The 16,889-nt window shown below is 40.6% G+C and overlaps 1 protein-coding gene across 1 annotated transcript in view; it reads left to right on the forward strand.

Annotated features, from left to right (window-relative positions):
- Positions 1 to 579: 579 nt before the first annotated feature.
- The window catches only part of usp54a (ubiquitin specific peptidase 54a), a 34,770-nt gene continuing 18,460 nt past the window's right edge, over positions 580 to 16,889 (forward strand). The window contains 5 exon segments of the mRNA XM_054600183.1: positions 580 to 635; positions 8,627 to 9,370; positions 16,045 to 16,137; positions 16,231 to 16,365; positions 16,453 to 16,566. Of these exon segments, the coding sequence (XP_054456158.1) occupies positions 9,176 to 9,370; positions 16,045 to 16,137; positions 16,231 to 16,365; positions 16,453 to 16,566 (537 nt within the window). The 5' untranslated portion in view covers positions 580 to 635; positions 8,627 to 9,175.

Consider the following 16,889-nt stretch of genomic DNA (forward strand, 5'->3'; position numbering starts at 1 on the left):
GAATTGTTTAATAATTAATATGGGCTATTAATAATAATAATAATAATGTCAAGGTTTGGACTATTGTTCTAATGAAACAAACATTGCGAATGTGTCACTTTAGGCTCTGGGTAATTGTGACGCCATTTCTCACTGTGTGCACTATTTTTTACAAACCAAACAATGAATCGATTAATGACGACAAAAATCATCAGATTAATTAAAAAAAAAATAAAAGCAATCATTAATTAAAAATGTTGCTTCTATTCAACCAACTAAAAAAAAAGAAAAAAAAAGGTTAAAATCCTGATTTTGCATTAAATGCATGATACATAATAAATGAACGATATAATAATAGCATAGGGACTATTTTATACTATTAATACTTTAACTAAACTAAATGATGCTACTGATGTGCTGACACACACACACACACACACACACACACACACACTCACATGTTGACACAGACGCACGCGCACACGCACGCGCACAGTGCTGCAGGTAGTGGCCCCTCCCCCCTCCGTGCAGCCTGCTGCCTCTTACGCACAATAAACCCACCGCTTCTCCTCCGGGGAGCTTTTTTTTTTCTTTTATTTAGGGACCAACTCTGCTCCGGGGTTTCTCGCCTCTCCCTCCGGCGTTGCATGGCACAGGTGAGCCGCCGCTCTCTCCAAAAGAAAAGGAAAAAACCCCAAACATGTTTTATTGGTATTTATTCCGTCTGCAGGTTTTTATTGTTGAACAGCAGCAGCCGGCGTTGGCTGATCATACTACGGCGTCGGGAGGAGGAGGAGGAGGAGGAGGAGAGGAAGGCTCGGTACTGAACCGCACGCCTAATGATCCAGCAGGATTTGGTGCTTTTTTTTTTTTTTTTTTTTTTTTTTTATGCTTTTATGCAATTGTTGCATGAGGAAGAATCCGGTTTGCATGGAGCATTGATGCTGTTCTGCCCTCATTGTTCTCCGTGAAGTTTGCTGGAAGTGATGTCATGTGTGTGTGTGTGTGTGTGTGTGTGTGTGTGTGTGTGTGTGTGTGTGTGTGTGTGTGTGTGTGTGTGTGTGTGTGTGTGTGTGTGTGTGTGTGTGTGTGTTGTGTTTGTGGTGGCCACATGCATGCTTTTTTTTTGTATTTCAATGAAAATGCATCTGCTCCTGGTGCTCTTTATCACTGTGTGTTTGGGAAGAAGGACACAGCAGGTGAGGTGGCTTTTAGTTTACAAAGTAACTTTTGAAGATGTGTGAATGAAAGTATCAGAAAGTATCCGATTCCATATTCTGACATGAGAGGGAACTTAACAGTGTGTGTAAACGGGGCAGGGTGCTTTGGAATCCGCTTTTCTTTTTCTGTTGCATTCCTGTGTGGAGACTGAAATCTCCCGTGGTCGAGACTCCTACTTGGTTATTAATAATGATTATTAGTTCTACTGTTTGAAGATGAATCATCCGGGCACGTTTGGGTTTGAATGACAAAAACAGCTGAGAGACTGTTTTAACAGAGTGAAACAACCTGTAGGTCTGTGTGGAGGAGCAGTAATGGACTCCTGCTTTTTAAATGAATGAATCAGAGTGATGCATCACTTATCAGGGATATATATATATATATATATATATATATATATATATATATATATATATATTGGTGGAAGATAAGAGTTCTGCAGAAGTGTTTCAGTGTGTTGTGGTTTCCGCTGAGCTTTAAATTAAAGGCACATTATTCAGCAGTATTCATGGGAAAATAATGTGTTGAAAGAACAGGAGGAGGAGCTCCTCCCAGTCTGGATGATTTACTGGTTATTCACTGAAGTGCTGGAAGCTGCTGCTGCTGCTGGGAGGAATGTGGGGAGTGAAAATTAGAACAATACATTCACAACAGGGGAGGTGATGGAGGGGAAACAACAACAGTCTCTCAGCTTTTACAAACTTGAAAAAAGTTAACTTTAAAAGGAGGATTTTGAAATCAAATCATAGCAGCCTGATCCGTCTATGATTGACGTCTGTGTGTTGGATGTTGATGATGACGATTAACCCCATATACAGTATGTTATCTGGATGTCAGCGGTGGAAGAGATCCTTTTACTTAAGTAAAAGTAGACCATCGTCTGAAAATACTTCCTTACAATTAAACATTGTTTCAGTGTCATTGTATGATATTAGATTATTCACTTAGAAATTCACGTAAAGGCATTTTAATTTTGCAGTTCATCAATGCAGATTAAGATATTTAAAGGGTTAGGGTTAGGGCTAAGTAACTTAAGTTAAAGGATAAATGTAATGAAGTAAAAAAAGTACAATATTATCCCATGAGATATAGTAGAGTAGTGGTAGAAAGTTGCATAAGATGGAAATACTTAAGTTAACCTCAAAATTGTTCTAAAGAAAAGTACTTGAGTAAAAATACTTGATATGATATTTGAATGATAACGTGGGAATCGTGGGTCTTTCTATGTACATCTGGTGTTAAAATACGTTCTTTTTATGACAATTCACCCTCCACACGCCGGAAAGCAGTGACCTGAATCAGAGTTCATCCTGTTTGTGTAAAACGACCAGACTGTATCTGGTCATGAACCAGCCGCAGTCACTGTTCACCACAGCTGAAGTGTCCTTGACAGAGTCAAGACGTGGGCTTGTCTGAGAGTCTCGGAGGGACGCGACAAGAAGCTAATTCCTCCTTTCACTGGGTGGAATTAAGTGATTGAAGTGCTCCACATTCCCAAATTCTCTCGAGTTATTTTGGTGCGGTTGCAGCTCTAAAGGACGGCTGTATATTCATGAGCTCTCCTTTTTAGTCATTAGGCCCCAAATCTCCCTACTAGACAGACTGCCAACGAGGTCAGCAGCAAGAAGCGCTTCAGTTCCTGCGCCCAGAAAGCTTCTTGGAAGATATCTTACTTCCCTGAATCTCTCAAGAGTTCCATAGAAATATATTAGATTTAATTTATATCAAGTCCTCAGGAAACAAAAAAATCAAAAGGTTATATCTTTTAAAATGCATGTCTGTGTCCTGGCAGCGAAAAAAAGTAAGGTTAAGTGACCTCATTTCCTTCTAAAACAGTTGTTTCCTCTTCCTCCTCCATCCCCCATCCTCCTCTCCACCTTCTCTTTCTGGGATTATCCACCATCACCTCCTACTATTGAGTGTTTTCTCCCTCCGTCTCCATCACGCAAATTCTTAGAAATATTGATGTTGTTTAAACAGGTGTTTGCTGGACGGTGCTGTATTTCCTTCAGAACACCTAAAATCTTCAATATGAAATGAATGGTCCCCCCGAATTGATTAATCGTGTATCACTAATAATGCCAAATATAAGTGATACAGCTTTAAAAAAGTGAGGGTTTTGCTGCTTTTCATTGTTTCATGTGACAGTAAATTGATCATTTTTGCATTTCGGTCTAGTGTAATTCCTGAATGTCGAGTCACTGGAGCTCTGATGCGTCTACGGGCTTCACTGTGTTTAATAAATTCCCCTGATGAGGAACCGTGAATCTGAACAGCAGCTCGGTGAACATGAATCTGAAAACAAAATAAATCTGGCATCGGTGAACTCTCACGACAGGACAGTCTGAATCAGATCAATACTCTGTCTGTCTGTCCGTCCGCTGCCAGACCTTTTATCTCCGTTTCCCCATGTCACCATCCCTGCTGGCTTCATCCCAGTGTTCCCAGTAGCATCAAGTCTCATGGTAGCTCTCCTGTCAGCCCTGCAGAGTGGCTGCATGGAGCTGGAACCGAGCCAGCCTGGCGAATTAGAGGTGATTATAGCAGTGTGTGTGTGTGTGTGTGTGTATGTGTGTGTGTGTGTGTGTGTGTGTGTAAAGCCTCTGCGACAGACTGGCATTTTGTTATATAACCAATTTTACACCAAAGCAGTCTCTGTGCTCACTAGGAGAGGAAGCGACCTCAGATCAGCTGAAGTAATCCTGATTCTCTGATTGGTCAGTCTGCTGTCCAGGTACACAGACCATCACCTGGGTCCCATTTCATTCTCTGTTCACCTCCATTTTTTTCCTAACCAGTATTGGAAAGAGGAGGGAAAACGGACCAAATTGATCAATATTGAAACTAAAAGTTGCAGCCTTAAAGCTAGGGTTGATATTGTATTTAAGAACCATTTTTGCTATATTTGTTGCAATTCTCTTTACATCCTGACAACAAACATTAAATCAGATTTTCTGACACAAAAAATTAAGACAAATCCAGAATCTATGGCTGTCACAGGACTGTAATAATTCCAGCTGAATGAAATGATTGGATGGTCTAACTACCTGCCTCATCCCACTCTTTCCGTGCACTCATTGTGTGTCACTAAAGCTGTGAGTACTAACAGCAGCTATGTTTGTTGTTGATGATCGTTCTAATGATTTTGGTGGGAGGCCTGAGGAGTGGAGCTGTCAGCGTTGCAGACTTTCTCACTAGATTTTGAGTGAGTGCTGCGAGCTACTTTCATTGGAAAATACTTTGGCATTGGGCCGTGTTATTTTGGTTGGATCATTTTAAAATATATCTTATTCTTGCTTGATTCTCCAACCTACCCACGCTTCCATCACATTCTCTTGTGATTTAAAAAGAAGAAATCTGAATCTTGTCCCACCGTATGTCTACATCGTTATGTACGTTAAGGTTTTGAGCTTTGTATTTCCTTCATAAATTTTCCTCAACTGCAAAATCCTAATTTTCTAATCCAATTCTATTTAAAATTCTGAACCTGATTTATATTTCCACTTTTAGTTATTAGACACATTGCTGAGTTCCTCTTTCCCTTCCAAATTCTGAAGTTTGGATCCCTCAAAGTTGGTTTAAATCTGTCATCATTAGTAAACCAACCCAATAGTCTGACTTCCCTTTCTAATGTGTACTGTTAAATTAAAGCAAAATAAATATTCAGTGTATGGGACCTTTTATGGAGCAATTGAATCTTATAATGCACTTTGCACTGTGTCTTTGTCACACCACTTGATCACTGCTCTGAGTTGTGTTGAATGATGATAATCTTTTAATTTGGTAGTGCCATGCCACCTTTAATCTTTGTCCAGTTGTAATGTACAGTATTTGTTATGCTTTTTACCAAGCCATATAACCATGACATCATCTTATCCCAAATGTTTCATTTATCCTGAGCAAGGTTGACCATCCCTCAATGTATCTTGTAATCTGAACTGAATCCCTTGTGATTTATTTTTTTTGTAATTCCAAAACTTTCCATTTACCTGTATTGTATTGGAGACATATATCTCCTAACATGAACATATAAAACCCAACAACCTGTGTGGACAGATGCTCAAATCAGGGTGAAATTACCCTTTTTTTTTTTAAAATAAGCTTCTTTTCTCATTTCCTGAAAAACTCTAAATACAGATTTTAGTTTTAATAGCAGGAAGCAGAGATATCAGTCCAGTCATGTTTGTGTGCTCATCGCAGTTATTTAGTGTGAATGTCACCAGGGTTTTATTAAGGTCTATTTCTCTAATCCTACTGGCTCCATAAGCCCCTAAGTGCCTCTCACTTAGTCTTAATTTTACACTTCTTTCCTTTTTTAATTAACATTTCACTGGTGTTGATTCGACCTTGGGACCCTAATGTGTTTCTGTAGGATATAAAAAGCTGTAATCATTCAGGAGAAAGACGTTTATTCCACCTCACTGCTGTGATGTTATTCATGGCAGCTGGAAACGGCTTCTCCATGGTTCATAAATGTCATCAAGACCTTTTTGTCTCCGTTGAGTTCTCTCAAGACTTTTCACAAAAGTTTCTCAAACTCAGACAGAAAAAAATATTTTCGAGTTGAGGAATAGTTACATAAATAGCTAGATTTTTTGTCCACATGAGGATGTTTTAAAATAATATTTCACTAACAACTTGGCTTTTTTGTCAAATAATGAATCTGTCGAAATAATCACCAGATTTGTCGTAAACGTGAATAATTCGCATTTTTACTTGTTGGAGCCAGAAAATTTTGGTTTAAAAATGATTTGAAAGATTAATCAAATATCAAAAAAGTCACAGAATCTGTTTTGTTTATTGACTGATAGTGTTCGCTTCTTTCAATAAATATATTGATTAATTAAGGAAAGGAACTCTGTTCTCAGTCCCAGTCGTGTGATTCATAAACTCAATGTTTGTCTCAGATCGTAGCCCACTTCCTGTTGTTAGCTGCTGCATTTTGCTGTTAAAGGCCTTTTAATCTGTTGTTGTTGTTGTTGTTGTTGTTTGTTGTCATCTCGCAGAGAATAATTAAACAAAAATCAAGCTACACACATTCAAATTTTTAACACTCCGTTACACTTCTACTAATACTTTGAGCTGCAATCAACAAAATTAATGTTGTTAATGGAGAAGTGACAGACAGAAATACAAATAGACTTTAAAATACACACACACACACACACACACACACACACACACACACACACACACACACACACACACACACACACACACAGACAGTCTAATCCTGTGCAGACAGACGGAGTCTGATCAGGCTAATCCCTCCTCACCTCCCTCTGCTCTGACCGGCAGTTTACCTCTCTCACACACTAACTACATAACAAACACACACACACACACACACACACACACACACACACACACACACACACATACTTACTTTCCGGCTTCTCTCACTCAGCGTTCATTCATTTATGAACCTGCTTATTTATTTACCGCTGGGCTAAAATGACTCTGGAAAATCCCAGGGTTTTACTTTGACAGCCTCTTTAAAGCTTTCTCAACATTTTGAGTCTTTGTTCGTGAGGTTTGTAGAGCATCATGTGAGTTTTGCCTGGTTTGTTTTCACGTTAGAAGCTGACAGCTTGAAACAAGGTTAAAGATTTACTGTAGCTTTGTCTCAAATCTTTTGAAATGTGTGTTCCTGCATGTATTTAACATGAATTCATTTGCATACTCTGTTATTCTGATAAATGGTTGTGACTTAAACATGACGATAGGTTGTTTAGAATTCAGGACTTCAGGACAAATGTTGATGCTCTGCTGTCAGAAGATAAGCTAAGCTAAGATAAGATAATCCTTTATTAGTCCTGCAGCGGGGAAATTTACAAGACTTTTAATGCCTGGATCCTCTAAGTAATAAAGATAAACTTAACCTAAATAGTGTGTGTGTGTGTGTGTGTGTGTGTGTGTGTGTGTGTGTGTGTGTGTGTGTGTGTGTGTGTGTGTGTGTGTGTGTGTGTGTGTGTGTGTGTGTGTGTGTGTGTGTGTGTGTGTGTGTGTGTGTGTGTGTGTGTTCTGTCAGCTGATCCCTCTTTTTGTAAACAAACACTTCTTGGAGTGACACATCCCTGATCTCACACACACACATGTCCAGAGGTACATACAGAAGATGAAGTGTCTTTAATCCTGCATGGGCTACTTATTCTTTTAATATTTTCTATTTATTGCTTTGTTTATTTGCACTCTTTACCATTTTTTCGTTGCAGCCACTGCATAACATTTTTCCTCGGCATTTATATGTTTTTATGTTGTCTTATCTCATTATTCCTCTGCATCTCAGACATATTTTACTGTATAGATTTGCACTGGTGTCCTGTTAAAATCTGCCTGTGTTTGTGTGTGTGTGTGTGTGTGTGTGTGTGTGTGTGTGTGTGTGTGTGTGTGTGTGTGTGTGTGTGTGTGTGTGTGTGTGTGTGTGTGTGTGTGTGTGTGTGTGTGTGTGTGTGTGTGTGTTGTATTACGTGGCAAAAAAGGTTTTGCGGTCTTTGGCAGCACAAGTCAACCTTCAGGACAATAAACCATTGAGAGAGAGAGAAAGCGAGGTATAGACAGAATGAGATGAGAGAGACAAAGAAAAGGCTGTAAATGCCTCTGTCTGTTATTGTTACTGCAGTGTGAAGAGGAGGAGGATGAAGAGGAGGGGGAGGATGGTTTCCTCTGTCTCTAGAAGTCGAACATTGTCTCAATCTAAAGTCTCAAAAGAGATTTAAAGGCCTTAAACCCAGTTAGGTCCTGTTTTATTGTTTTTTTTACAGAGTAATGTTTGGTTAATGTCTGCTTTACTGAACACACTGTTCACATTCTTCACTTTTATAGTTTCACAACATTCATCAGCATGCAGTTTACTCATCAGCTTATTTTTTTTATTTCATTTCTAATATTAACCCAGGTAGAGATGCAAAGGCCTTACATAACGGCCACAGAAAATACTTCTGCATCTAAACACTTTGTAATTAACACAAATTCTGTTGGTCTTGAAAAGTCTTGAAAGTATTGAATTCAGAAGTCAAAAGTCTTCAAAACATCCTTAAATATTTTTATGGTCTGCTGTAGACATCAGTGTCCATATTATTAGACACTTAAATGATCACATTGAATATTTTGTGGTGTTTTTTAATGTCTTTGTTGGGGTTTTAAGTCTTTTAATGTAGCTGTTTGACTTGCAAACAATAAATATTGACTTATATTTTACAAGCAACTATTGTGAACGAAATGTATGTACTTTACAATGGTGAAAAAGGTACCAAATTGTTTTTTATTTGTTATTATAGAGGTGAAATAGTGTGTGAAATAAACTGCATCGGCACAACAGTAAAAACAATCCCTGAGCTGTGACGACGGTCTAAGAGAGCCTGATTGTTGTTTTCCCTGAAAGCAGAAAACAAAACATCTCAAACTCTTTTTCTATTTTCTGCAGATCCGTCCTGAGCCTCTGACCTTTGACCCCCCTGACCCCTGCGGTCGGCTCTGGCTGTGTGATGATGATGATGATGAAGAGGAGGATGAGACAAGGTCACGGCTCAGCTGCGTGTGTTGCCGTGTGAAAGGAGGGCAAAGGTTGTCGCACCTGCAACACATCGACACGGAGAGGGAGGAGTTTGAATCTGTGGAGCTAAAAACCTGAATAACAGAACTCCTGGATATCCTTGGAACTTTTCAATCTTTTTAGTGGAATTTTTTTAATTTCAAACTGCAGGATCGAGAGATTATTTCAAGTTAAAGAACATTACACCGTTACTTTTATTTTCCTGCCCAAACTTTCTTGCAGTTTATTTTAGTCTCCTTCATCTTGTTTTTTCTCCGTTGTTGGGAGTCTTCATCGTATTTTGAATTTCATCCTCCCCTCCTGCCGGGGGAAATGGCTCTGTCTCCTTCGATACGAGAACGAAAGACGGTAAGCTGACTCCTGGAGGGAGCGAGGCCGAGGGAAGACCAAGGAGAGAGAGAAGAGGCGAGAGCGGGGAAAATGTCGTGGAAGAGGAACTACTTTGCGTCAGGTGGAGGCGGTGGAGGTGGAGGTGGAAACGGCGCTGGTGGCAGCAACGGTGGTGTTGGCATGCAGGGGATGTTGACGCCTCGCACCATGACGTCCATCGCTCCCAGTAAAGGGCTGAGCAACGAACCGGGACAGAACAGCTGCTTCCTGAACAGCGCCCTGCAGGTACACACACACTTTCTGTCATTTCTTTCTCCCTTGACTTCCCACACGCACATACATACAATACCTTTCTCTCTGGCCGTTTGACCCCTGTTGTTAGACCGGTGTTGATGGAACACACGTACTGACTTTTGACAGGAAGTTCAGTGTACCTGTTGTACAGAAAACATCCTGACTTTCTATGGTAACGCATCAAACATGTATTTTCAGTTTGTGTTTCTGTGACTTGATTCCTTTTTGGGAAAAGTATTTGTTTGGTGTAATACAGAAGTGTTTGAAATGTTCCTTGAAATATGAATATTGCCTGAAAATAGTTTACCAAAGTTGCCAGTAGGCAAAATACAGATCAGTCCCCAGCAAGAGGAGTCCGTCTGTCTTTGACACTTGCACTACTGACTGTTTAAAAAAAAAAAAACAGATGTTATGCAGTTGTTCCACAGAGCTGCTAACATAGCTGTAGACTCTTGATGACTTTGAAGACGGCCGCAGTATTGGCCTTTTTTTAAAACCGCCCTCTGTGTAAAAGGGCTTTTATGTGCGTCAGTATTACACAGCAATACTCTGACTGAATGCATCCAATGTAGATGCTGAGAGAAGGCTCGGTTCAGCCACAGTGCCTTTGAGCCAGGCAATCAGTCAACGCCATGGTTGGTAAACAGCAGTCAGACAGATGACTCCACCATCCACATAACAACCAGTTTGATAACCTCCTCCGTACTTATGTGAGCCTGTAATGAGCCTCCTCCAGGAGCCTGTAACACCTCCCAGGCTGCACATTACACTTATTTATGACTCTGCTTTCTAAATAGGAGGCTGAGGAGGAGGTGTGTTGTATGCCTCCACAATAAGAGCCGAGACCGTGTGATAGCAGTAATTATTGGTGTTTAGACGGAGGCTGACTCATTAACCCTGCAGGGTGGGGCTGCTGCTGAAATGACAGACTTCGCCGAAGAGGAAACACTCATTACATCGTTTAACTGCAGCTTACAGTGAGCTCGGCAGCAATATTACACACAGCCAGAGGTCAGAGGTCACCACGCACAGACATCAGAGTGTCACCTGTCATCAGTTAAAAACCCTCAGTCTGTATAAAGGTGTGATCCTTAAATGAGTGAACTGAATTTCCACCTCGGTGATATTTCCAGGTGTTGGGGAGAACTACTGCACACGTTTTTAAAAGTAGTATGAAGCCCTGTGAAGTCTGCTAAATGTCCTTAAGTGACATCACTTGAGTCAACGTCGGTCGGGTTTGAAGACCACCAATTTGAACAGGAAATAAATCTTGCAGTGTGCAGTTAGAAGAAGTGAGCTCACCAGACCTCTACATCAGCCACTTCTAGCATTATAACACACTCAGATGTCCAATTGAACCAGTGGTCCAGTTGCATTGTGGGGCTTTTACGTCAGGTGTTGACGAGAAGGAGGAACTTGTGGAACGAAAAGGACAACATCTCTGGTCCTGCTGCATCGATTTTGATCTATTTAATGTGCATCATGAGCTTGCCAGCGTTTTTTTAAGAGCATACATTGTTTCCTGTGATGCTTGACGATAAAGGCCTCCCTGTGTTTTTAGTGCACCACCAAGAAGTGTTGTGTTAGCGTTAGCAGAAACTTAATCCAGCTCTGATTTTGGCGGCAGCAGAGCAAACAGGGGTGCTGATATAAATCAGATCAAATTACAAACACTTACACTGGATTACATGCTGCATTGTTTTCTGTCAATTTTCTGAACTGAACTAAAAATTCAGATGTTCTTTAAGTACCAAATGTGATTGGATGGCTGAACGCCTGTCGTGAGAGGTACTAATAAATATGTCCTATAGATCTCTGGTCTCTTACTTTATCTGTTCCCTAATATACTGAAGTGTGCAACGGAGAGTGAGCTGTACCCAGCATGCCGTGCTGCGATGCAACAGTTAATATGGGTCCCCTTTCAATACCCTAAATAGTCTTTACATAAGGCGCAACTAACAACTATGGCCGCAGATCTCAAGAGCTCGCATTTAACACCGCACTTCCTCGAGTCCTCTGCCAAACAGCCGCCAACTGTGAAGTTGATTTGGAAGAACAGTTGTCGACAAAATCCAAGGACAGACAACAGAGACTCCTTCTGTTTTAGTTAGATTTCATTGGGATTTACAAAATGAACACAGTAAATCTGAGAGGTAACACTTGGCCTGAGGCATATGTCTGCTGCCCTGCAGGATCCCCCCCTCCCCGTTGCCCAGTGTACCATCAACTTTCACACTTCCTCATGACTCCTTGGCACTGACCACCTTCACCACCCTGACCCCCTCCAGCTCCTCAAAACAAACCCTTTAGCTCTCTGTCCGTCCGTCTTTCTTGACTTGTCACCGTTGCCTAACGTCAAAACAAAGTGATCAAAAGGATTGTGAGGCTGCGAGCAGCTGAGATGAGGGAAGTGAAGACGGCGTGGCGTGGTTTGGTTTGGCGGACCGGGGGAGTCGTCGGGAGGCTGAGCAGCTCCGACATGTGACGAAGACAAAGTCAAGAGGAAGAATATCGCAGTAACGAGCAGCTGAGGCCTTTAGTCCATCTGTTCGCACACCTTCATCTTCTCATCCTCCCTGCTGCTCAGGTGATCCAGCTTTCTGATTTCACTTTGTTCGACGAATTTAATCGGATAGTAATTCAATTAATACCATATTACCTTTGAAAGAGATGGGACACCATTTGATATTTATCTTATCTAACAAAGGTCAATCAGGCAAATCACATTTTACCTCAACAGTAGTACTGGTGTGTTTTAAACACATTTGAAAAAACATCCATCTAATCTATCCAAACCAGTTTTTAGATTGATTTTCTTCCTCTTCAGAAGGGGCTGTTTTGAGGTTATTGGTATGAAAACCAACTTTTAATATCATAATAATATATACATCACCGTCGTAATCCGCTGTAATTCTGTTTTTCTTCTTTCCTACCACAATAACTATCTTAATCAAGATGAAAAACAGTAAAGTTCCTACAACAAAACAAACCCTTAATACACAATATTCTAAAGAGGACTTCCTACATCCTAAAAGTATTAGTAGTAGTCCTCTCAGCCATCTGACTGTACCCAATCTAGCTTTTGTAGATTCGTAATTATTCAACAGTAGTTTAGAAATAATATCCATCTCAGTCGATGTTGACAAACCCTATTTAGTCTTTTGAGTGTGTTTTAAGAGTTACTAGACACACCTCCTTCAGACATTTAAAGAATTCATTTAAATCCACGATGCAGCCTCCCCCATTCCCCCTGTGGTTTACCCCCTTGACAGACACTCCCACCCACCTCACAGCTTACTGCTCCATCTGAAAAACGCTCCTTCCTCCCTCTGTTTCATCCCTGCTACACCAGATGGGCTTGAGTCACATTTCTGAGTTTTATATGTTTTCGATATTATAAAGGTTCCTGTTCCGGTGACAAATGGCTGCATTTACAAACAGTGATTTAATGTAAGTTGAACAGAAAACATGAAATAGCCTAAACACTGTCTCTATAGCAGGTTTCAAGTCTCTGCAGGTTGATTTTCATACAAAATAACTGAAACAAGAGCTGCAGCGATTAGTTTTTCTTTGTCATCCTATCACATTAAAGTGAATATCTGATTGTTGCTGTGACAGAAAAATACATACGAGTAGGTCACTTTGGGCTGTTTGAAATGATAACAAAATGTTCACTATTTTCTGACATTTTATAGATTAAATGATTAAGGTTAAATATAGAAAGTATGTATACAGGATTTGTCCTGAACAGATCTGTGCTGAAGGTTCGTTACCTGGCCGACCTGCCCAACGCTGCGGCTTCGTCCTGCAGGAGCAAAGTAACATATTGGACCTGGTGGGGGGGGGACAGGAAGGAGAAAACAAACACACCCAAAGTGCTGACAGCACAGTATGTTTCACTGAGGACTCCTGTCCAAAGATGTACCAGATTCACACCTCAGCGCTTTTATTCCAACACACACCTTCTGTCGTTATTAAAAGTTGATATTTATATATATAAATATACATATATAAATCATGAAGAAAGAGGAAATGCAAGTTATAATTTACAAGATGACGTCTTGAAATGTCTTTTCTCAGTCAGCGACTACATTTTGGCGACTAAATCAGTTGATCGATTAAAAAATATTGTTCTGTCGATGGACTAATAAATGAATACTAATAATTAAAGCTCTAGTCTTTAACCCATTGTTACAGCTCTAGTCCAGTGTTTGTCCCTCTGTGCATTTATGAGGTGTAGCCGTACAACTCTGAATAACACACAATGATTCATTTTGACTCTGGCACCAAAGAAACGCCACAAACTGAGTCAAAGTTCTGTTTCATAACAATTGTTCATCACTCCAAGGATTCAAACTATACCCGACTCTGACCTCCAGACCGCTGCGGCTCTTTTTAAAACCCTTTCTCATTAATAAAGTTATGAAAAAATTCCTCCATGTCTGAATTCCTGCCGCTCAGCAGGAGAGTGGTCTCCCTGAAAGTCTCTGGACAGAAAAAACATATTATTATGGGCTGAAGTGTAAATATTCTTGGTTGAGCAGATGGTTACAAAATATACATAAACTAAATGAAACACTGCATGTTTATTTTGCATGAAAATGTCAAATAAAAATGTTATCTGCAGTTGGGACTGAGTTTGTGTGATGATGGGATCTGATCCTGTTATGAAACCTCTGGCCGTCACAGCTGGTTAAAATCCGTGTGTGTGTGTGTGTGTGTGTGTGTGTGTGTGTGTGTGTGTGTGTGTGTGTGTGTGTGTGTGTGTGTGTGTGTGTGTGTGTGTGTGTGTGTGTGTGTGTGTGTGTGTGTGTGTGTGTGTGTGTGTGTGTGTGTGTGTGTGTGTGTGTGTGTGAGAGATTTGTGCAGGCTGAACTGCTGCTCTGTTCCATAAAAGTCCTCTCTGAAACTGATACATACAAGGAATACTGAACTCCAAAACTCTGATTTACACACCTTACCATTTCCTTTTGGGAATCAAGATTTCAGATTTTTGAAATATGTCAGATGGTTTTTGATGTCTATGGTCTCGTTCACACCTATTCTGAACTCACGTTGCTGAAACTCTCAGTTAATCTGAAAACTATGTCTCATGCTGTTAATAACCATAATAATAATGATGATGATAGTTATGTGACGGTGTTGTGTTGCATGAGGCTGTTCAGTCCTTTCAGTCAAATGCTGTGAATACTGCAGCTGCAGCAGCTCAGTGGACACGATTAGATTTTAGCAAGTTCCTCAATTTACCTGCCTTTTTTTTCTAATTATTCGTTTAATCCGGAAAACTTTCTGCAATCCATGTGAACAATGTGACTTTAAATTGCTTGTTTTGTCTGTCTGTCAGTCCAAAACGCAAAGATATTTCCTTCACTATCATATATATGACAAAAAAAAGCCCCCAAAACACACTTTTCACCATACTTTCATACTTTATCCATGCTGTGACAAATTTATTCACTCAAAACTAGTTGATGGAAACGTGACTTGTATACATTCATTTTTTTTGCTACATTTCAAAAGTTTGCTTAAAATTTCCTTGACAATTGGATGAAAACATGGCTTTTGTGACAGTTCTCTCTGACAAGTGAAACATCAAGTTTGGTCTTCTTTAGAGTCTTGACACACACACACACACGCGCACACGCACACACACACACACACACACGCGCACACGCACACAGACACATAGACATACTTTAGCGCTCAACATCACTCTCACTTTAATACACTCCATCTCACTCACACACACACACACTCACACTCATCTTCGTCACGCAGGAGGCCAGATGGTTTCCTGAAGCAGATGGAGAGAGTGATGAACACAGTTTGACACACACACACACACACACACACACACACACACACACACACACACACACACACACACACACACACACACACACACACACACACACTCTTTCATGTCTTTACTTGTGTTTTTGACTAAGTCTCTTTCGCTCTCTCACACACATTTCAGCTTGTCCTCAGGTGACTAAACTAAAAAAGCTCTCTGATTGGCCGGCTGTGGTCTCAGCAGCGGTGGCAGTGTGTCTGTGCTGACATACGATTGGCCGGTATCTCGCGTCACATTGAGCCTTTTAGTGGAGTCTGAGCGGCCGCTGCCTCACTGAGACACAGCGATTTTCAGTCCGTCTATTCAGATATTTAAGGATTTTAAATCTTCAACTCTGATTCGAGAGAATCCAGTTTTCTGTTTTAGTCCAAGATAGTTGTCTTGATGTGGTCGTCTGCTCTTCTGGCTTTAAATTTTACCGCAGAGTTGTGGACAGAAAGGGTTTTTTAGAATCTTTTGAACTCTGAAACCAGGATTATTTAAAACAAAGAGCAGGAAAGTCTTTATTTCCTTCTCTTTGCTGTGATTTTGGGATCATATCTTGGCAGGTATTTGTTGAAGGAACATTGCTTTGACTCTGTTCCTTTGGGGGGTACAGTACGCCAGTGAGGGAGACCAATATTTAGTTTAATTACATTTTTGTGGAAGGGTTGTCAGTTTTATTATTTCACTGACTGTTTTTATTACATCCTGAGTGGAATTTCCGATCCTTCCTCCTCCTTATTTCTTGAGTTGTTTTATCCGTTGCACCTTGAATGTTTATTTCCTTTGTGTTGTTTACGGATATCAACCCTCCGTCTCTGTCTTTCAGGTTCTGTGGCACCTCGATATCTTCAGACGTAGTTTCCGTCAGCTGACCACTCATAAGTGTATGGAGGACTCGTGCATTTTCTGCGCTCTGAAGGTGAGAATCACTCTTACTGATATTTGAATCTGATCCCGGACCAGCTTCCTGTTTCTAACACTCTCCACGTGTCTGTATCCCCTCGGTCTTCAGAGCATCTTCGCCCAGTTTCAGTACAGCAGTGAGAGAGTTTTGCCGTCCGACGCTCTTCGCAGCGCGCTCGCCAAAACCTTCCAGGACGAGCAGAGGTTTCAGCTCGGCATCATGGACGACGCTGCAGAGTGCTTTGTAAGAGAACAGACTCTTCATGCAGGGCTTCTTCCCTCAACAATTTAAAACGGTTGATGATCATTTCTGTTTTATGTGTTTTTGCAGGAAAACATCCTGATGAGGATTCACTTCCACATTGCAGATGAGACCAAAGAAGACATCTGCACATCCAGACACTGCATCCCCCACCAGAAGTTTGCCATGACGCTCTACGAGCAGGTAAGACTGAGACGTGGTGTGAGTGTGAACAGTGTTCACCGGCCGAGTTCTTCTCTGCTGGAACAAACGACAATTAAAACAGGTTTACATTTTGTCTGTTTCAAACGATAGTCAGGTGACCGTAAGAACAATGAAACGGTGAAACAGTAAACTAAAGCAATTTCACTGTTCAGGTGATGGAGGACAAATTCCAAAGTCGTCATACTTTGTACAACTATATTCTTATCTGATGTTAAAATGCAGTCTGACTTATTTGTTTAAATCAAGTAAAGATCTTCAAAAGTCACAGTTATTTTAACAGATTCATCAGTTGCAATTTTTTA

This window comes from Anoplopoma fimbria, chromosome 6 (genome assembly GCF_027596085.1).
Source record: "Anoplopoma fimbria isolate UVic2021 breed Golden Eagle Sablefish chromosome 6, Afim_UVic_2022, whole genome shotgun sequence".
NCBI lineage: Eukaryota > Metazoa > Chordata > Actinopteri > Perciformes > Anoplopomatidae > Anoplopoma > Anoplopoma fimbria.